General features: G+C 34.4%; 1 protein-coding gene across 6 annotated transcripts in view; it reads right to left on the bottom strand.

Moving 5' to 3' along the window:
* Positions 1-24,122, bottom strand: part of FMN1 (formin 1) — a 200,199-nt gene that overhangs the window by 34,774 nt on the left and 141,303 nt on the right. For all 6 annotated transcript variants that reach the window (XM_074584990.1, XM_074584992.1, XM_074584991.1 and 3 more), the window contains 3 exons: positions 20,862-20,921; positions 18,581-18,701; positions 4,337-4,429 (listed from right to left, as the gene is read on the bottom strand). In XM_074584990.1, the coding sequence (XP_074441091.1) occupies positions 4,337-4,429; positions 18,581-18,701; positions 20,862-20,921 (274 nt within the window). The remainder of the gene's footprint in view (positions 1-4,336; positions 4,430-18,580; positions 18,702-20,861; positions 20,922-24,122) is intronic.

Genomic DNA, 24,122 nt, shown 5'->3' with positions numbered 1-24,122 from the left:
ATTCGCCTACTCCTGTATGTCATTTACTTTCTGGTTTATATTATTCCTGAGAGAATGCAGAAGGAGAATAAGAAACGTCATGAAAAACTAACACCAATGGCTACTGGCCAGAATCCCTTCTTGTGAGCTTCGTAGCTGCAGTAACCAAACTCTTTCTTTACTCCTTTTCAAAATAGAGTATTTTGCATCTTTCTCATATTCATCTAGCTATTCTGATTTTTTGTGTGAGGTAGCTTCATATCAAAAGAAGAATTTTCTTCTAAGCAATTCTGAGGAAGAATGTCATAAATTAAGGAGCATTCCTTAATTAACTACATTAATTCCTTAATTAAACCAACCATTAATTTCATTATTTCAGAGTTCTTGTTGCATATCATTGCACATTAAATGGAAAACATTATGAACATAATTTGGAAAAAAACATACAGTAATTCCACTGTAAGTGTATATTAATTTATAGCAATTCTTAGGTCTCCATATTAAGGTAAAACTATTCTAATTTGTTGCATATAATATAATTAACTCTACTGAAGATTATTTCCACTTTGAGAATAATCTAAACCCTTTTCAAGAAGCATGGGCATATCAAATACAGCTAATGGAGTATTAATACAGTTTACACATTATGTCTTTCATGTGGGAATCACAAAGTACTTGACAAAGATTATCTTTCACTACACAAAATGGCAAGATCATTATTTAACATTCTGTGTACCAGAAAAGTTGAAACACTCTCTGAAAAAGATTAACCAACTATTCTAGCATCCCATGTCAAGTAGCTAAACTGGGAACAGAACCTAAAGGTTCTGGCACCTAACTCCCTTTTGAAGGCACCAGACTACATTACATCCAGTTACACAAACCAGCACTGACATCAGCAGAAGTACAGTTTATCCCCTCTAGAATTTTAGAATGTCAGTCTCCATAACACTCTCAGTGTTTTCTGTTACAACACAGCAATTTAATTGGTATTAATTGTAATTAGGAAATGTAAACAGTTCAGTTTAAGGAAATCAATATGGTTTTTTTCTTACAGTATTTCCAACTTAGCATTGACTAGAAATGATGGGAAATTGTGCATTCAAGAAAAACCTGAATATCTATGAGTTCCAGCCCTATTTTCAAGCCAGAAGTTTCAGAAAAGCATCTGAGCTTTGGATACTTGCTGTGAGCTGGCAGAAAGATAACAGTTTTTTCTTGCATTTGCTTAAACCAGCCACAACTGTTTTTTAAACAAACAAAACTGAAAGCAGATGCTTAACGGATGCTCAGTATTATCAGTTAACTCCTAATGTCACAAAAGCAGCTGAACCTCTGAGCTTGACATTTGTCCAATGCCTATTTTAGTACCATAAATCAAGATGGGTTTCTGTGTTATTTTTACCTATCTCCAGTGTAGAATTTTATAGGATTTCCATTCTAATAACTCAGAAAGTACCATCCACCAATTATAAAGATTTGAATCGATCAGGTGACTGAAGGAGAAATTGGGTCAATAATTACAGGATCTGACAACCTACCGACAACTCATCTCAGAAAAAAGGTAGATGAAACAGAAATGTCAAAAGATGAGAAGTTAAATTAGACAAAATTAAATGTGTATGATTAGATACCGTAAACTGCAATATTATAAAGCAAAAGGAGAACAAGGGAATATAGGAAAAAAGTGGACAAGTAAGTAATTCTTGTAGGTTTGCTCTTTCTAGAATACAAAAAATCCAATAAATTTAATAATTTATATCAAGAAGTCATTGTCCCAGGACACCGTGCAGGAATGTATCCTCTCTTTTTAAAAAAATATATACATTTAAATGCATTATTCACAAACATAGGGATAAAATTTTCTGTTACACTGACAATGGTAAATATATCTCAATTTCCACATTGATAGGCATAAGCAGGGCAAATGTTTGGAGGAATGTGTTTTTCTATTTGAAATTGTAATGGACAATTAAATTGTGAATTTCTCTGAAGCAGAACTAATCTTCTTCCAAGATCAACTAGGAATTTTCATCATATTCCACTCATCAGAAAACAGTACCCTCAGCTTTGCAGGAGAAACCAGGTACTGTGTTGCCTTTATTTTTGGGGACTGTGGTGATAAGCATTTGCTATTCCTTCTGCTGGTTTTAGCTGGGGTGGAGTTAACTTCCTTCATAACAGCTCGTATCATGCTGTGCATTGGGTTTGTGACTAAGCAGCGCTGATAACACACTGACGTTTCAGTTATTGCTGAACAGTGCTTGCACAGAACCAAGGCCTTCTCTATTTCTAACGCTGATCCCCAGAAAGTAGACTGGGGGTGCACAAGAAGTTGGGAGGAGCCACAACTGGGACAGCTGGCCGAATCGACCAAAGGGATAACCCATACCATATGACATTATGCTCAGCAATAAATCTGGGGAAAGAAGGAGGAAGCGGGGGCAGTTCAGAGTTATGGTATTTGCCTTCCCAAGTAGTGGTTACGCATAATCAAGTCCTGCTTTCCTGGAAATGGCTGACCACCTGCCTAACTGATGGGAAATAGTGAATTAATTCCTTATTTCGCTTTGCTTGTGCACGCAGCTTTTGCTTCCCTTATTAAATTGTCTTTATCTCAACCCATGAGTTTTCTCTCTTTTACCCTTCCGACCCTCTTTCCTACCCCACTGAGTGGGAGTGGGCGAGCAGCTGCGTGGTGCTTAGCTGCCCACCGGATTACCCACAACAGTCCTAAGAGATCCAGGGTGTAATAAGAATTACAGCATCTGTGATATGATCGTGAAAGACACCATTTGGTCAGGGTCTTGGCAAGACCTGGGCAAAATTGAATTATGGCCCAGATCTACATCTGAGTCTGTCATTTTGACTGCTCCGCTCTGATGCATTTCTGGCCAGTAGTGAGGAAAGAATGCTCTAACAGGGTAATTCATACGGTAGAATGAATCAATTAATCTCTACAAGATACAATTACACTGGTCTGCTACAATACTTTGGCAAGCAAGATCAAGAAGCATACTGGAGATCATAATGGTTCTGTAGAAACATAAATAGTACTATCTCTATCTTGATGTTATTGTTAAACTGTAAGTGAAAATTTCCAATTAAATAAGTTGGAAAGACAATACAGCTGTCCTGCAATGACATAAAGATTTCCATTATACTTTTTTTTGTTTTACAAGTTCTGTGGCAAGAAATTTGCAGCTTTAATACTGTCCAAGTACACTTGCAACTAAAAGAAAAAATATATCAAATAAATATATCAATTGAGCTCCATAGCCTGGGAAAAGGGTGAGGAAGAATATTAGTTTATTTAACAGTACAATTTAACAGAGACTGATACTTTTAAAACATCCTGTTTTCACTTATCGAAGTATTTAATAAGGTAGCCTCATGAAATAAAGTTATTAAAAAGACATCAGGACAATCTTTATAAAAAGGATTAGCTAATTCATAAATTATTACAACAATCTGAATGATCACTAAGAGTAAGTAAACATTTTGCCTAGATTAGTGGATTCAGGTAGTTCACTTGACTTCTCAAACACTAAATTGTTAAACTGTTCACGATTTCTGTGAGAAATAGTAGCCCTTTGGTAATGCTTTATTCTGAACAATTCTTAATATAGAAATCAGAAATGCAGCACTTACTCTGTTTACCCAAATACTCTGTACTCCTACACCTGGGGGCAGGGGATAAGGGCATATATTCCCTTATCTATTTTGCACAGCTCTAGAGACAATGCTGCTGGCAGAAGCAGGTGACTGGGAACACATAGTCTGGGAAAAACGAGAAAGCAGGACTGTTCTTTTCAAAAACAGCAACTGGTGTTTACATTGCCTTGAACTGATGATCAAATTGTACCTTGGATCCCACCCCTGCTGTCTTCGGACTCTAGACTGGTAAAACACTTCCTTACACCTATTCCTGTCTCACAAAAGACAAAAACCTTTAAATCTGAATTAGTCAGTTCATAAGCCCACACTATTGATAAAAGATGCCATTACTTCATGTACATATGTGAACTTTTTCTAGAAGGGTATTTTTCATTCTAGTCTTTTATAAATGTGAAGCTTTATATTCTCTCTGATTTGCTCTATGATGATTAAAGAACAAAGCAGAAAATAATCAATAGGAAATGGGTGAGATGAAGGGAACAATTATCTTTGACAACTGATGTCCGAGATCTGCATAACCATTATTCTTAACATATATTAGGCACATTAGGAATATAACCCATAACAGTTAGTAGGAATTTTCGGAGGCAACAGATATTTAATGCAGCTTACATTATGTATAACTTTGTAAACCACTACACTATTTACCAATAATATTTTCTTTTTCAAATGTGATTACCTTTCTGGAAGAATTCCTCTAATTTCTCCTTGAAGGGCTGGAGGTGCTCTTCAGAAGACTCTCTGCAAACTAACTTCATCTGTTTTTCAGAGGCTACAAAAAGAAATTGAGATACATTTGTGGCAGAATTTGTTTACCCGAAGTAGATGTCAACACTGTAGAAGACTACATCTAAATTAGTCACCCAGACTTACTTCAGATGAAATGGAAATAAATAAGCACTAAGGAATCCAGCAATTACATTAAAATAAAAAATACTAATACCAGTCTAGCACATCAAATAGAAAATTCTATATGTGTTTAAAGAGTGGAATTTGTCTTTAGTAATGACTTTGTCCTAAAACTCCAGCTGTTTGCTGAGACTTGCCACTGACACAGCTTGCCTCACACACAAATTCTAGATGGTATTTAAAACTCTGCACTTTCTTTCTGTAGTGAGTGGAGCATGCCTTGTATCTGGACTGATTTTAGTCAATCAATGCCAAGCATCCTATACTCAACCATTTTTCCTAACACAAATACAGGAATTCAGCTTTACTTAAGCATTCAAATTCCAGGCCATGATATGAAATAGCAGTCTGTGAGAAAGGTAAATTACACATAACTGCATTTTTTTTTACTGTTTAATCTGTCTGTTATTTTAAGACCTGATGCCACGCCAGTTTCTAAAAACTCCAGGTTATTTGCCAATGAATTTTAACATTCCTATAACTTCTAGTAAACTTTGTAGATCCCAGCGTTCCACATTAAAGATGAAATGAGACTGTTAGAAATCAAAATGCAATTACCTTCCATTTAGCAACTGAATTTATGAACTACTATAAGATTTTTTTCCCCCCACAACTCTTCATTCCCAAGAAGTTAAATTTAGATGGAAATTTATTTTGGAGTTAAACACAAGAGTTACAGTTTGGCTGCATGAAACATATTCACACCATATTGCTACCACCATTATATAATTCAACTTACTGCAGCAAAAATTAGTATAAAACTGTGGAAACAAGTTGAGAATTTGTAACTAAAATGTCCTGTTAATGTAAGTTTGCAGTGCAGTGAAAAAAGTCACTGGAAGTTTGAAAACAGATGCATACATTTTATTGGACAACTAGTAGTGTGCCTGTAACACTCTTGGACCATCAGGATTTACAAAAAGACAGCTTTTCAATTAATTGGGATCAGAAAAACATTCGGACAGTTGTTATGGAAAACTGTTGAAAAGATAATTGTTCCCACCAAAGTGTATCTTTTAATCTAGCATCCCTCCACGACTCAAGTAGGTTGTGGACTATGACATTACTGGGGAGCTCCAGAGCTTATGTAAAATGGCCTGTGCTAGAGTCTAAGTTTATCTTTAATCTCTAGTCTTGCAACCTTTATCATAAGACAGGCCTTTGAAACTGTTCAGAGAAAAGTTAATGGATATTTTTTTGTATGCCAGACAGCAGGCAGAATGAAGTGTTAATTTAAACACAACAGATTGGGAAAGAAACTCTTTTATTAGCTGCTCAGTTATGTGTCTTTAATTAAATTAAGCAAAACAAATCAGAAATTAGGGAAGTTTATGTGACTTCTAAAGATCATTTTCTTATGATACATGCCTCTTACCATACAAAATCTGAACTTTCCATGACTGTTATCATACACTGAATGAAATGTATGTATAATTAACATTTATGTTTGTAGAAGCAGACGGAGATTTCTATAGCTATTCAAGCAAATTGTAACACTTCATTTGGAAAAAGATGGACACATTAAAATTGTATAGGGGAAAAAAATCTAGCAAAAAAACTGAGCCAATATTGTTATGTTTCTGACTGGAAGTTTGAACAAAGTATCAGCTACAGGTTTGCATTTTTTCTTTGTGTTTACAAAAAAATCTACAGAAAATTATATAAGGCAATATTTGGAAATTATTTTAGATAAATATAAAATTACAAAAGTTTAATACAGTGACTATAGAATGCACATGATTACTACAAACATGTAAGGTTGCAATGATTGCAAGCCAATAATTATTTTATAATAATCTTATATAAATAAATTTGTATACATCTATACAGAAGTAGATTTCTATGAACATGTATTATAATAGTAAGCTTGTAGCTACAGTAATATCTAAACATACTCTAGAAAGGTGTTTTCCCAATCATATGGTGTGGCTATTGCATTGTCTAGAGTATTAAAAGCTTCCTAGATGCTTCCTATGAGCTTTAATAACACAAGATTTAGAAAAGTTACTCAGATATGTCCCATGTAAATATTTAAATGACCAAGACTAGGATTAATTGTTTCTATATTAAAAATAAAGCACATATAAAACCACTTCAATATTTTTTTTAAAATAAAGACAACTAACATTAACCTTAATCATATGACAAAAGCTACCGGAAAAAAATATGGACAAGAAGAAGTACCAATGTATAGAGAAAAAGCTGATTTTGGTAGTGAATTCTTAAGAAGAACACTAAAGTCCTTAACAAGGTGGTCAACATTTGGCATGAGGGGAAAGGAAGAGTAAGAAGAAAGGCACAGAAAAGAAGAGCAAATGAGCCAGATAACATAAAATAAATGAATCGGGGTGCTGAATAAAACTCTGAAAGTTTGATATGAGATGAAATGTGATGAGATACCAGTTTGCATTGCTTAAGTCATCTTGAAACAATGAAACTGAAAGAGACAAAAGAAGTTGAGTAAATGCTGTCAGACTCTAAGAATTTACATTATTGGAAAGCCTTAAAAAGAGACCTTTGGATGATTCTCTCTGCTGACGATATTTATCTAGATGATATCTATCTAAACCTAAAACTAAAATTTATCAGTTTACTTCCTGAAGTTCTTTCAGATAACTGCCAAAACAGACTGAAGGGGTCTGAGAAAGTTTTAGCTTTGAGCTAAAGGAATTAAGGACAAAGGTGATGAAGTGAAAATCTGTTAATCACAAATGCAATTTATTTGCCCTATACTGCTTAATTCTCCTTTATCTGACTCTGAATTTAGGTTATACTTCACTCAATAACCTATACTTTTGGTCTACAAACAAGTAAGTACCTGTGGGCAACTGAAGGTTAACTAGTTCTGTTTAAAGTCAATTGCACTGAAATAAAACTTGAATTTATTTACTTGATAACATTAAAAATTAGAAACATCACATAGGTACGGAGTGACTGGCTGAAGGTGGTCATGAACTTCAGCTGAACTGCAGTCTCAAAAATTTTGTATTCCTGCTGAAATCTCTCCAGTCTCAGTCTTCCCTTCAATACTGAAATGTCCTATGCAGAATAATGATTCCTTGCCCAATACCTGTAAGAAAATGATGGCTAGGACCACCAACCAGATGTATCTTTTAGGCTGAAGAACTCTGGAACATCATCAAATTTGCCTGGGGATGGATATGGCAAAGAATGGTGGAAGTGTGTTCAAAGGACTCACAAGTCAGATACAAATAAAGACGCACTTGGAAGAGGAAAAAGATTTTCATGACAGGGTTAAATCAAAGGTTTTGATCAAAATGGCAGTTGTAATTCTACATATTAAAGTCAGCTGGTCTTTGTCAATATAGGTTTGTAATATTGGTGAAATATATGGCTACCATATAACTCTATGATCTGCCTCAGTTCTACACAACATAATATCAGAGAATCACAGAACTGCATGGGTTGGAAGTGACCTTTGGAGATCATCTAGACCAACCTCCAAAATATAAAATATAAATATAAAATATAAAAATATAAAGGTTTCTGTTAATTAACATTCATTGAATTTCCTGTTATATAAGGTTTCGTTTTTTTGTTTACTCAAAAATTTGCTGGAAATATATTGTTTAAAAACAATAAAATTACGAAGTCATGCCAAACATTACATTAAAATTAAAAAATGAAAACTGAAAGGTCCTGTTCCATCAGCTGCCCTGATTTTCTTTGCTAAAAATGCTATAATGTGTGAGGGAACATTACATGATTTTTAAAATATTTTTAATATATTTTTTCCCATATTCAATAGGAACCCCTTCTTTTTTAAAATAAAAATATTTTGGCAAGGTTTTTATTAGAATTATTCTGAGGTAGAGGATCCTATTATTGATCCCTTCTTTGAAATAGATTCTGAAAAGCTTTCTGAAAAAAATTTCTTTCTGAAATTCTGAGGAATCTGAAGGAAATCTGAGGAATCTGATAGCTAACACCCCACAGGTACACTTCTCTCACCATCTCACTCCAAAATAATCCTTTGAGAAAATAAACAACCTGTTTCAGCATTACTGAGTTCAAACAGATGCAAATTCTCCATTACTGTAATAAGCTTTTGGTCTATTTCTTGGTATGCACTGTATGTTAGTGAAATTAAATGTAATATGCTACTTTGAAAATTGTTTATTTCTAAATGAGCTATTGCAAAAAAAGAAAATATGAGTGTGCGAAAGTATTTGAAAGCCCTTACAGATTGTTGGATGTACATCATACTTCACCCACTGCAAATCTTGGCCACAGAAATGGAAACCATTAGCAAAATATTAAAACAAAGCTGGAAACTGCTGATTATCAGTTTGCCACTGTCTTCAGATTTAATGTAGTACTTGGCTCAAAAAGTTCTTTAAAAATCCCCAATATAAGTGAAAATATTTACAAAATAGAATGTCTCTCACTTAATGCCTATTGGGCAATCGTCCTTTAAAACTCCACAGACACTTGTAAATCTGTCAAAAGAATCACTGCCCATAAACAAACTTTCACGTAAAGAGCATTTCAGTGTCAATCAGACAGGATTTGGAATTTTTTAAGCACCATTTTTAAAGTAAACGCAAAACCAGAAATAGTTTAATGTTGATAACAGTAAATTACTAACTACTTACTCACCAGAACCTACCAGTAGCATTTACAGGAATCATCCTGACAGTGAAACCAAGTATCGACACCATGAATTCCTATAAACCTGTCACTGACACTATCCCCCATGAGTTATGCTGTGAAAGCTGTTAAACATCCCCCCCCTCCCTCCCGCCCCACCAGGTCCGTTCAGCGCCTGGCAGGTTATACTGCTAAGCTTGCTATTTTATTTTCTTGTTATAATGCAGCCTTATCTTTGAAAGGAGGATTACTATTTGATAATTCTTTTTTAGAACCCTTACCTTTTCTGTTTCAAAGGGGATTTGAAACCGTACTGCAAAAAAATTCAATGGAGCACTAAATAACCCCAAATTTCTGTACGAGAGGATCCATGATTTTTTACAGTGCAGAAGCCTGTTACACTACTTGGGCCTACATACTCAAATAGGAATCTAATAAACTTCAGATAAAACCCATACATTTAAATTATTCAGCAAGTGCTATATAACTTCCTCATGATTTAGCTTGGTTTTGCTTTATCACATTTTTTTACTTGCAAACAACTTTCCAAGTTAAACAAAAAGTTACAGGAGATGCATGATTACCCGTTAGACACTGTTGTGGGATTTGGTTATATGCTTTTGTTATTCCACACAACTTTGATACATATTTACTGCAGGCATGCACCTAAGAATGTTATCTTTATTACAATCCATTATATCCGTGCCACCTACAGCTCTTGTGCTTATGTATAACCTTGCAAGTAAATGTTTCTTTTCAGATAGAATTTTAAATAAATGTGGAGAAGAAGGGAGGAGATTTATCTTGATTCCTTTGGAGTAGAGTGTAAGAAATGTGACCGCTTCTAACTGCAAGCGGTTATGCTGCAACTGACCCAGAAAAGTTTCAGGACAGTATTTTATTTGCATTTTTTGACACACATTGATAATCAGTACACATCTCAATGATGGCAACACACAAAGGTTCAAAGCATTAGCAACCTAGCCAGAGATGGGTTGACTAATACAAAAGCCTTTGAACAAAACAGGGAAATGCCATGAAGTGGGGTGTGAGGTTTTCCGAGACAAAAGTATCCGAGAAAAATACAGAAGGGGATCAAATTGTGGTGGTACTCTATTCTCAAGCTTTGTTTTTATTGCTTTAAGTAAGGATCAACAATTTAATGCAAAAAAGTTTTAGCACACATAAAACTAAATACACCATTCTAACCTATTAATCGTTTGCATAGTTACTGTTCTGCGAAGTTATTTTCAGTTAATTTAGAAGAAGAAATGTGCTTCTATGCACTATTATTTTCGTCACTCATTAATAATTCATTTTTCTTAAAAAAAACATTTCCAAGGATAGAAGCTAATAAGTAAAACTGTAAACAGTCCAATCTTTGTTTGAAATACATTTTCCTTGTGACACACAGAAACAAGTATCTCTTTAGGTGCTCAAGCTCTCACATGTAAATGAGAGACAAAACCATTTCAGTGGTAAGTCCTAAACTGAGGAAAGTGAAATAATTGAATTAGCGGCATACAAAACAGCCTCTAAAGTTCACCTGCTCTAACGGAGATCTAATGGAAGCCGAGAGTCAGACATCTCAACAATTCTCACAAATTTGATCAGATATTCTGGCTTTGTCTTTCAGATTTAAGACTTGTGAGGGTTTTTTGTTTATTTCTTTTAAGTTTAACAACATTTCAAATTTCTACAGTAGGTGATGGCATGCAGAGGAACTCTCAGGCCTATATGAGTTCCAAGTAACCCAAAAAGAAAAAAATTTTTCTGCTCCTCGTTTTGTCAAAGCGTGTCAACATTTTATATAAATCATTTAAAAACCTTTCTGTTAAGATTGTTTTCTAAGAATACATTTAACAAAATGAACAAAGATTGCTAGTAAAACTAAATATTTTTCACACCATAGCAACGTATCTGAGACTCTGGTTAATGTATTCTCTCTGAAATGCTAGTTTACATTCAGCGCACCCTTCAGCAGAGAAGCATACTGCAACAGACTGCACAGCACATATAAATGAATATAATGACTGAACCCTCATAATTTTCCAGTCAAGTCTTTGTAAGATTCTTTAAGTGATTCCAGCACACATTATAAGTTTTGGTTTAGTGTCAAGATCCGAACATGCAGACCTCCACACATCATTAAGATCTGTCAGGAGTGTAGAAATGTGCGCTAGTAGAACCCGCTGAGAAATGGGAACATTTCCCTTCTGTCTGAACAGTAAAAAAAATTAATATTTTGAAATTGAAGAGCCTTGTCTGGCTAATTTAGAGGAAGACAAAATTTTTAGGGAGCAATAATAATATTTTTAATCAGATGAGCTAAGATTTTCAGAGTGCTAGGGAAAAAAAAAAGACCTTTCAAACACACAAACACATTATTACTTAGTGTACTGTAGAAGAGAATTGCTGGGCAATGGCTGAAACAGTACGTTTATGAGCTGAAATTGTAGAAGCTGGAGAAGTGATCTCCTGTTTCCCTGTGTACTGCTGGATCTCTGATTTTCTGTGCAAGACAGATCATAAAGTTCCACCTAATTAATTCTTCTACCATGTTTATGGCTTTGGTTCAGCTAGAGCATCCTGCTTAGATTTAAAATCATGTAAATTCATAAACTACCTACAATATTAGCAAGAAGACTTCTTAAAGTGCTAATTAGCCTCACAACTCCTAATTTGTATCCCTCTGTCTGAATTAATGTACTTTCAATCTTCGATCTTTGGCAGTAAATACGTAAGTGACCACCTCAATTCTAGCACAAATCTGCCTTTTCTTTTACTCCCTCGAAGAGGTAAACCCGATGAGATCCATAAATATGAAGTCACTGTTCCTCCCAATGCTAGTATTACACACCCTCCAAATTCCATCATTCATTATCCATCATACACATTGATAGGGACAATATTTTTCCTGTTCCCAGATGTACACTACCTGCTCCCAGATGTATACTACATAGTTATATAACTAATGCTTAACACACACACGCATACATATATTTATTTATTTATCTAAAAGGGCACACGGAAAAGTGCACAGAAAATCATAACTGTGGTATTTCCAAGATTCATTTTAGAATCTTAGCGTTTGCAGCATGATTTTTAACAAGAATTTTCCGAGGATTCTTTAGCCAAAGAAAAAAAATATAAAAGAAAAAATTAACAGCATGCCATTGTTTAACCAACAGAAAGCTTTCTCCCTCGCCTTTGTGCACACATGCAGACATCTGCTTCCACGGAATAAACTCTTCTAAAGCGTCATTGCTTTGCTCCTCTATTATATTTCTGAATCTTATTAAAACCATTCCATACTATTCTCTATTATCACAAACTAGAAAATCTAATGGAATTTGAAGAAATGATCCACTTAGGAAAATTTCCACTTAGTGTATTCACATATGAACATTACCAATGCAACACTGTCAAAATGTTAGTTTTATTGTAAAATAGAATCCAGTGCACATATACAAAATGTGTTTTTTAATGCCTGTGTTGTATCTTCGCCAAATCAAAACAAACTGAAATATATCTCATCCTGCTGAGGCAAGAGGCTATTCAAAAAGGGGTCAGAAAACTCTGAGAAGGAAAAGAGTTTTGTTGACTGTTCCTGTACGAAGCTGTCCTTTGCTCTTTTCCTTACACCACTCGGTATTGCCTCAGAATACATCTTTTAAACGTTGGACAGTGCAAAAATATAGCGCTGCTCACTAGCTACAAAACAATGTGCTCCATTTCATCTAATGCCGAAAGAAATAACACATGCACCTATTTGGCTCCTCATGTTCCACCACCCAGTTCAAATTTCTATTTGCCCGCACTTCCAAAATTTTAAGGTGAATTTTAAAATTTAGAAGTATAACTAAATGAAGAAAATCAATGTGACTAGTTCCTGGAAAGTATCATACAACTTCTCTGCTTCTGCTGGGAAAATTTTTCTAGAACATATACGTGACTCAGATGCCTAAATCCCAGTTTTAAATTGACCTAAAACATTTCGTTTTAATTAGACTAAGGCTTCATTTGGCTGCAAATATTTTAGAAAAAAGCCTTTGATACTTTTTTGAATACTGACCCCTTGTAACGAATAAACAATCACCTCTTATTGAGAAATATCTATTGATCCAATGAATTATTTAGAAAGTTAACACTCAAACTGATACAATAGAATTTTAGAATTTTCATGATGTGATCCAGTAACCTTACTGTCTATAAAGCAAATCAAACAAGAGACAAAACCTGTCAACATTGAAATCATTACTGTATTGATAACTATTGTATCGTGATTATATTAAATGACTCCATTATCTAAGGCCATATTATGTATGAACTAAATATTTAACTATCTGAATAAATAATAACACGTTAAATTAATTTGTCCACTCCTGCTTACGTAGAAATCCAACAAAAGCTGAAAATGTCCCAATTCACTAATTGAAAACATCAATCAATCTCTAGGAAAAAAAAGCGGTTTATTAGTGACATTTAATTAATTAGTGACATTTTGTTGCAAAAAAATTCAAGTCAGTTTGAAGACTCTGATGGGAACACACACATTTAAGAATTCGAAATTAACTTCTTGTGAATAATAATGATTAAACTTTTCTGCTTTTGTATATTTTCCTATCGGTAAACATATTCCCTTATAAACATTGATAAAAACAGATGTTCAGAATTTTAAAACAGGAAAATCACAGAGTTTTAGTCTTAAGTAAGCATCAACTGATGATTTTTTCTTTCTGCAGCTTCCTCGTCTCTATTTGTACTGACAGTGGCTACAAGAATCGAGAATAAGTGACCCTTTTCAATTTCTCATTTCTAAATTCGCTTCCATTCTTGTCTTAATTTTGTAACACACATCCGCTTTGCAATATAATGTGGCACAAAGGTCCCTGAAGAGGCACTGAATGAGAGCAATGTAGAGCAACAGTTTAGTTGCAACAGTCTAGTCAGCCATGCTAAGAGACAGGGTTAATTAGCTATGATACTGGTATCAGTAAGGCAACGCCATGCTAGTTGCACCCCGTGCACTGGATCTGTTTCTATGAAAAAGATTATATATGTGTATGAATATATATACACACACATTCATATCTGAAAAAGAATACAAATCTTGTCATGCTGCCATTTGGGAATGTTTTTCGCTTCAACTATCTAACAAATAGCTATAGAGAAGATGGAGACAGACTTTTCTCAGAAATGCATCTCTAAAGAAAAAGCAGCAATAGTCACAAGTTGCAGGAGAGGAAATTCTCACAAGGGATAAGGAAAAATATTCAAGACAGTGATTCAGCACTAGAACAGGTGCCCAGAGAGGTGTTGGAATTTCCGTTCTTACATTCAAAACTGAGCTGGCTAAGGCCCTGTTCAACCTGATCTAAATGTGAATATAGTCCTGCCCAAAGGCTTTGGACCACAGGACTTCCAGAGGCACCTTCCAACCAAACAACCCGCATTTCTCTATGATTTGAAGATGCTTGTAATGCTTCTGTTTGAAAAATAACACGAAAACAGCCAATATAACATCATCATTTCTCAACTTTTCATGCATAGTTTTACTTGCTTCCCTTTTATCTTTTTATAAGGGTTATACAATTTTACAAGATGGGTTTGACATAAGCTGAAGTTTTCATGAAGTTCCACTACTTAAATGTGGAAAAGTTGGAGGTAACATACTTATGCAAGATACAAACCTGTCAACAATTAGGTTAAGGGGCCCCCAGTTTGAAACCACGTCTCCTGGAGTAGTGAAAACCAACTGATTATTATAGGTAGCCGATCCATGAAGTCTTGTTTCTATTCCAGATTAAATTACTTCTTTTCAGTCATGTAGATGTGTGTGTAAACACCTACATATATACTCATATACACTCATTTAAGTTAGTAAAAATTTAAAACGTATATACAGTACTGAAAAAATATTAGTATGAAAATGGCAACCAATATCTCTACTGGTGATGATGACAGAAGAGATATTGCAAAAGGTATGTGGATTTTCAATGGGATCAGACTGTTACAATCTCATAGGAAATTTGATTATGAGAAATAAAGGTGTGACTGAATACTTTCAAGAGTGGACCTACCTTGGTCCCACTTTTAAGCATTCAATAAGTATCTTTGCTCTATCAGTTGTTAAGGTCAAGAATACTAAGAAGTTACAATGAACATATCAGTAAATGATACAAGGAATCTAATATTGCTTCCTTATGACTAATGGAGCAGCATTTTAAAATTTTACAAACTGTATTGCAAAGAAGACCAATGAGTATGACAGATGGAAACAATCTACAGTGCAACTAATTTTGAATTATTAAGATTGTTCAACTTTGGAGAGAAAGAAATAAAAGGTTCATGGTAAAACCTATGCAAGTCTACCATGCTTTGTTAAAGTGGCTTTCTTTCTAAAAATCTTCTTATGATTACATATTTCAAACATTTTGTGCTCATTCCAGAAGAATACCAATCAAGTGCCATTGTCTAGACTAGAAGGGAAATCATGTTTTGTCATAGGGAAAGGAAAAAGCGTAAATCATTGCCCCAGACAAGTAATAAGATATTTTACAATCTTAAAATATTGATGCAAACCAAAAAGTTTTTTTTTCCATAAATATAAACTGGAAAGCTAATACCTGTTAAACGAATAAATGTATCTGCTTATGCTACTGTGTAATATTAGAAAACCTTGGAAATACACTGACCGTACTAACCTCGAGTGAAAACCTGAGCTTACAGAAAACATTTCTTTTTCCTGTGACTTTAAAGTGGAACCAGATTTCAGCCTAAAATTTTTCATCTCACTATTTAATATTGCATTCTTTTGCACTTCTTTCCCCTTAAAAGCCTATATTAAATGCATACTTTTTTTTGTCATTCTTTTTAACCTGAAAACACTTGTGATTACGAAGTTTGTTCTGGAATATGTGTTAAAAACCTGTTGGATTAACGCTGTCCAAAAATTTGTTTGAATTTTTGAGCCAAACTTTAGTCTAATCCTTTTAGACTAAAGTTAGTCTGTCCCTTGAAAGTCTAATGTGAAAGACTTCAAAATAGCAAATTGTATGGAACTCAATCTGTTTATCTGAAAAGGATGAAAGGGTTTGTGCTCCATCTAGATTTGAACTTTTGGTTCCACAGTGTCTAAGTATTTCAAACCAGAGGTTTACACCATTAAGACATGCCACTCATGATAACTCAGTCTTTCCTATGTTAATACCCGTGATAGAAAGATAAATGAATGCCTTGATAAACTAGTAGAAAATATTTTTAAATACTAAAGACAACTATTACGTAAAGCGTCTATCAAAATTGCCATTTCAGGCACAAGAGTTGATATTTATCTTTTTTTTTAATAATCCTGTACAAATCTCAGAAAAAAAGTAATTCACTAACAGGAACATTAGTTCATTTCCTAACGGCACACAAGAAAACCCCTCTTTCATTTACCACCTTTGTCTCATCCCACTTCCAAGGTAATCTGCTTAAGACTACCTTAGCCAACCAAACTGTGAAACAAATCCAATGTACCCTATAACACAGGCAGCCCCAGTTAATATTGTTCAAATTATTTACATCTGAAGGGCCGCGCCTGTCTGGATAGCTGGGCCTGACGCTTCTCTGGACTTGGTTTCTGCTACTCACATCTGTTTCAGCTTTAGACTTTCACTGGTATTCTGCCAGCAGCCACAACTTTTTAATGGCTACAATAAACTACAGAGACTCATCAAATCTTTGTTGTACGTGTTAAAATTATAACCTCTTCAATTAAAATTTTGATTTAAAAATAAACTACAGCATTATCTGAAGAAAAAAATTTGAAAGGGAATGTTTGAAAGAGATACAGCATTTTTATATGAGTAATTGTTTCTTTGTTTAAATACAAGAGAAACTAATCGCAGGAATGCTTGTTAGAATTCTGCTACATATTTCAAAGTGATAAAATACCAACATCTGAAAACATTTCCACAACCTTTTTTGTTTCAAATCTTTGCTGTCATTAACTTTATATGTTAATTGGTTTGGCTGGGTTTCAAATACACCTTTACAAAGAATTATGAAAAAACCCTCAACATAACACTTTTTCTAGATTTTCTACAAATACCTAAGAAAATTTGTTTTAGAAAATAGAAATTGGTGACTACAAGAAAGCTGCAGTTATTATTTTAAGGTTAAAGTGTTAGCTTTTCCTACGTGCTGTCTGTGTCTTTGCAATGGAGAACAAATAAGATGTGAACGTCCCAGCCTCAATGCAGATCCTGCAAGACTAAGATGCATGACAGCAGGACTACATGTTGAAAAAGTACAAGATCAAACACAGATCATGTTTCTGCACAAACTAGCCCAAAAGAGGGCAGGCCAAGGGGTTTACAGGGCCAAGCGATGAGAGGAGATAGAGCACTCACTTATGCCCGGGTCGAACAAACAACAACTGATACTTTCCTACCACTGTTAACCTTTGAAACTATCCTAAAGATGGCAGTGACCTAATCCAGCAATTTCTAACTGTAAGGATAAATTATTTTGTAATGGTTTTCATTGCCTTACTTTGAAAAAAAATTAAAACCAATCATCTTCTTCAAATCTGATTCTAAAAGGACTCTTCCATTTTGACGCAGAGATGTAAATGTAAACGGAGAAACTTTTATAGGCTTTTATGCAGATTCTCTTCCTAAACTCAATTTTCTACACAAAACTGCTTCAGTAAAAGTAGCAACTCTTCCTTAACAAAAAAGACAGGCTTAAAATATTCAGTCATCATTTGCTGGATTTATTTTAGAAAGTCATATGAAACACAAAATAAAAATGAAACTACTTGGAACACAGAGAGCAACCCTTCCTACTTTATTTCCACTCAGTACCTTGATTGATAGATGAGTTGGGTTTCTGAGCCCCTCTTTATAATAAACATTTTTAAATGTTTATTTTATGTCCCAGGGTGAAAATATTTTGAACTGGAGCTTTCCATTTCCCTTTGCTGTGCCTTGGCAAGCTGTGTTTTATTTCTACATTAATAGTATTCAACTCTTTCTTGTAGCTGTTAAATTGTTGTTATACAAGTACTGAAAAAGTATTTATGTTATGGAACTAACAGATATCTACAGTTAAACACACAGTTCTGGAGAAGCCAGTGGCAAATTCAGACGTAACTAAAGAAATTTTCAAGATTTCTTTAGGGGCCTTTCAAATGTAAAAGGGAGAATTACTTTTCAGCATCTTTACTTTCATTTTTATTAAGAGTTTGAATTTTTTTTTTCTTCTTAATTTATGTGAGTAATTTGTGCCACAGCGTAAAAACTCTAAATGAATCAACACTATAAACCTAATTAGCAATAAGAAAACCTCATAAAGGTCACATTTTAAATGGCACTTTGTTGTTAGCAGAACAAATGTGAAAGTTCCCAGTTACCTTCTAGATCTCTCTTCAGTTTCCTTAAGTCTTTTATTAGGTCTTCAAACTTAACTTGGGAGGCCTGGAAAAAATCCTGTGGTTCTGGTAAAGGAAAAATACTCTTGTCTGTTCCTGCTTCCTAAACAAACAAACAAACAAACAGGCCACTATGAAAACTGAATGCATTTGCAGTGAAATAAATTACTTTTTTTGAAATGTCATCTATGAAACGCTATTAAAAAACGGCAGAGATAATCTATTTTAAATCATTCTTGCTAAAACAACATATATATCATTCAAGATGAAATCCTGACCATTCTGAGTGTTGAAACTTCCTTTTAGATGTTACAAAGCAAACTGTGTTCAATTTAAACTATGAAACAACATTCAGCTCACAACATTTCAGTTCATTTTATATCAATAAAGGTTTAGATAAGGGATTAGAAGTTTCTTAAAAACAGAAACTGTGAATGCCTATTTTAATGCAACAAGTGATCTTATGCCAAAAGTTTGTGGTTTCACTCTCTCCCAATTCATTAAATATACATACACTTTATAAGCATAAATTTAAAACGATATTTATATATTGCCTGAAGTATTTTATACAGATAAAAACATACAGTTGAAGGTCTAGGCGGCTAAACAAATCACATGGGTTAATGTCTGTACGGAACTCCTAAGTATATACCTTATTTTTAGCACAGTAAGAAAAAATTATCAGAAGTAAACCAAAACAAAATGAAAAAAATTTACACGGTTCAAAGCAATATCTCCAGTGGAAATTTAACAAGTATATAAATGGTATTAATATTTTAATATAAATATAATATAAATTGCTGTGTATAAGCATATACTAGTGAGTTTAAAATACTATCTGTGCACAGATTTCAGTCTGTAATAAAGGAAAACTCATAGATTGGAGAACTAACTGTTTTGTGAACAGTGGAAAAATAATTTTATTATTATAAACATATGAACATTCAGCGGGAAAAAAGTACAGTGGACAACATTTCTACTGTGTCCATTTATGCCTAAGGAAGAGAAATTATTTTGTTTTACAGAATTCTCTAAAACAAAATTACAGCATAGTAGAAGGTTTGCAGGAATATTAAATATTTAAATAAATTATTAAAAAAGGAGAAAAGACTACATATGTCAATACCCTGAGAACTGAGAAACATTACAGGCTAGAAAAAGTTGGTTTTGTTATGAGGCTTTTTACAAGATGTATACTTAGGTTAAAGTAATGACACTTTATTTCCCTGATCAACAATGAAAAAAAAGAAAAAAAAAGAAAAAACAAAAGTAAAAAAGAAAAAAAAAAAGAAAGAAAGTCAATACAGATCTACATATCTGCTAGTTTTTTTATCTCCTCTACAGCTCATCCCCAGGAGATGTTTCAGAGGCTCCTGACATACAGAACCTCCAGTGTTAGAGATCACAGAATCACAGAATGGTTTGGGTTGGAAGGGGGCCCTTTAAATATCATCTAGTCCAACTCCCCTGCCATGGGCAGAGAAATGCCTTCACTTACTTTAGTCTTACTCCTGGAAAAAACACTCATGACTAGTCATCAATTCAACATCCTTACGTAAGAATTAAAAAAAATAGTAAAATTAACTGTATTTGACTAGGCATAGGGCTGTGAAAAATTACACTAGTATTAGATTCAAAGATTTGGTAAGGGTACCTGCTTAATCTCTAAAATATCAATCACATACTTAAAATAAATGAATAGCGATATTGTCGTTTAAAAGACAGTAGTTCAAATTTTCCTCTCAAAAACTTTAGGCACTTATGATATCTATCAAAAAGCCTCATAAATGTAACTCACTCAAAGCAGCAGCCACACCTCTTCCCACATTCTCAACTTCTAACTTCATCCCCATCACCTGACTCGCCTCTCTTAAAATACCAACCTGTCCTTGTGTTCTGTCGTGAGAGAGAAATCACACTTCTGTCTTCCGTTATTACCACATCAGAACCAGATTTACAACGTTACAGTAACCAGGATTTAAGAAGATAGGACTGGAGTGATCACCTGTCCAGTCACAGGCAACTGCCTGCAGTGGTTAGTTCAACCGTTAATGTAAAATTTTCCAAAGCCTTATCATAAAACCTATAGTAAATTTCAGACCTATTGAGGTCCATAACTATTCTAAGAAAGCAAACGAAATGGATTTTGTTTTTCCATGAGAGCTACCGTGCTCAGATTTTTTGAAAGCTAATACAAACCCTTTTAGAATCTCTTAAAGAAACCTACTTTTGGAGAGGCTGATACAGCAAATGAATCTTTTACCTTGTCACAATGGCGTAGGTAATATATGACGACATAATCCACAAGATTAATACCATTATCCTAGGAAAAAATAAATATATTATTAAAAATGTGTGTGATTCATTACCAGTGTTTCAAGTGAGTGAAAATTTACTCTACTTCAAAATAAATATATTATTATTATTATTTTATATCGTTGTGAGAAATAGGATTCACAGTGTCTTTAGCACTAGCATTACTGACCAAAAAAAATCAATCTTTTATAACATAGGCTTGATCATACCACCACAGTATCTAGAGCTTCTTTTGGTTCTAAATATCAGGGAAGAAAATATGCATTGGGAGAAGCTGTCCCCCTTATCTTTTTTTAATAATACAAGGCATTAATGAATAATAGTATTAATTAATATTATTCTTGAATATAATATTAACTAAATATTACAGTCACCTCAGATGCATTAAGGTGAACTGAATTTCTTGATTCCTCTAATCTCATTTCATCTATAATGAAGATCTGAAAGATGCATAGATATTTCTCATATTTTACTCCAGATATAAAACCAGACAGCGTGTACCCAGCAAGTATATTTCTTCCCTTGTTGTCTTATAAATAAGAATTTTAATACTAATTTTGTGGAATCACCATTACCATGGTCCTGCATAAAACAACTGTACATAACATCATTTTATTTTGTTACATGTCAGTGGGTCAGCATAGGCCAGATGAACTAAAGGAAAAGTGTAAAACTGCCACTTATACATTACAGGGTACCGTTTAACAACACAAAAGAATCATGATACAGGGAATTATATTTGGAATGTCTTTGAAGTTTTTTTGGATGTGTTTTCATATTGTATATTGACAGGCATCAGAACAAACATTTGTATGTGAACAATGTCTGACTTCCTGTACAGAGCTGCCTGGCCTATATTAGAGCCTGCAGCACATTATATTTTATTAATGTCATACACCAGCAAAATTCTTAACTGAGCAAGTCACTGCTGTCATGCAGACAAAGCCACTCTGCTTGCATAACGGTTTTAGAAGACATTGGTGGCAGGTCATGTGACAAAAAGGAACTGAGGTGACTCATGAACATGTGATTGCCCTTTTAGAGTAAAAGACACCTGTTATTATATTTTATGTATGCTAACCTATCAAACCTACTACTTTGGTTTAAGAAGTATTTGCAGAAGACAAAGAAGGGATTTTGAAGTGGTGAGCTACATTTTAAAAAAAGTCTCTATATCAAGTAACTTTCTAGGCTCATGTGACAACAAATACTTTTATGTGAAATAAGAGATATTTAACATTGACTCTACCGTAGCTCCTGGAATTCCGCTTACTTAGAAGTAATATTGCTTCCTGGCAATTCCCCAAAAGGGAACAACGGGACACAGGAAAGATAACTCAGTGTTCAAGTATACAAGATCCTGCATTCTTCTTCCTTGCAAATACCATCTACTAATTATCTCTGAGGTTTCATGTCTGCCTGTAGCAGCTGGCCCTTTTGAGTTCTTATGCATTTTGGAGACTAGTCTAAACTAATAATATATTTATTTTGGCTACCAGGAAACAGTAAATACTATAATTTTTTAGCTTGCTTTGCTAAGGAACAAGTCTTATGCAATTATACTGTACATCTGTCACTCCTTTTCATAACATAATTTTGGAACGTGCAAATTCAGTCAAATTGGAAAGTCCCAGGGATAATTAAATTCTTACAAGTTTATGGTTAGATAGAAAGGCGAGACTAAAATTAGTACTTCTACTGAGAAAAGTCAGGGAAAGGTCAGGTTTTTAAATTTTTCTTCATGGCATCTGGCCAACCAATGAACACCTGAGTACTGGGAAACTTGGCCTAGTTCTAGTTTAGCTGCAGCTTGTGGTGTGTCTTATCCATGGAGCAGGACGGGAAGAAAAGTAGTCATAGGGAATAGTTGAACTATTGCAGTGAAGAGGAAAGTAAGAATTAGAATCATAGAATCATTTAGGTTGGAAAAGACCCTTAAGATCAACCGAGTCCAACTGTTAACCTAACACTGCCAATTCCACCACTAAACCATGTTGCTAAGCACCACGTCTACACATCTTTTAAATACCTCTAGGGATGGTGACCCAACCATTTCCCTGGGCCTGTTCCAATGCTTGACAACCCTTTCGGTGAAGAAATTTTTCCTAAGATCCATCCTAAACCTCCCCTGGAACAACTTGAGGCAGTTTCCTGTTGTCCTATCACTTGTTACTTGGGAGCAGAGACTGACCCCCACCTTGCTACAACCTCCTTATTGTAGAGAGCGATAAGGTCTCCCCTCAGCCTCCTTTTCTCCAGGGTGAACAACCCAGTTCCCTCAGCTGCTCCTCATGAGACTTGTGCTCTAGAGCCTTCCCCAGTTTCGTTGCTCTTCTTTAGAAACACTCCAGCACCTCAATGTCTTTAGGAGACAAAGAACTCAAACCCATTGGAAAAACTTTTGTTAATAAAGTTGCTCACCGAACAATTCATTAAACATTTTCTTACACTTTGTTAATGATTATATTCACAAGTAAAACAAAAAGCTCCCTAGAAATACTGCTCTCCTGACATTGCCTGTCTCAAAAACGCATTCCTATGTACATGAAACATAACTGGGAACAAAAGGTTAAAATCTACCTTTCTTCCAGTTCAAGACAGCACTTCGCGAAGGAAAAGAGGAAGAACATGAAAGAACGGGGTTTTTTTCTCACCCTCCAAAATCTGTACCAGTAACAGCAGAAAATACCTCCTATTCTTCGCTGTTTCACATATCCATGTGGTGTCTAAGTAGGCTTGGCAAAGAATGACTTTGAGCAGTGTTTGCATTGCCTACATTATCTAGCACCTCCTCCTCTGCCCTACTTAAATAAGGAACAAAGTAACCTCACCTCAAAAGGTGCGCAGAGTTTGTTCGAGCCTGACTTTGATCCTAGCGTGACTAATCAAAAACGTCCTAGTGATTCTCAATTTTTGACAAAATAATTTACTGCCATCTATGAGCATTTTCTCGTGCATGCCATTCAGAAGTCATGACCTACATCCACTTAACTGATTCAAAAAAAAGTCTGAAAACATCTTATTGGGTCTGACACACCTCTTTGAAGAGGATTAAAATTCTGTATGTTATATATTTATATCCTTTACATAGAATTCCTTAGTGAATATGCTACACTGAACCTTTACTGATATTTTGGTTTTAAACCTGATTTTTAAAACATTTTTACTCACATAGAGCTACCTTAATTCAAGGACAAGAAAAAAGAAT

This window comes from Larus michahellis, chromosome 4 (assembly GCF_964199755.1).
Source record: "Larus michahellis chromosome 4, bLarMic1.1, whole genome shotgun sequence".
Taxonomy (NCBI): Eukaryota; Metazoa; Chordata; class Aves; order Charadriiformes; family Laridae; genus Larus; species Larus michahellis.
Note: the sequence above shows the minus strand (reverse complement) of the source record. Positions and strands in the feature narration are given on the sequence as shown.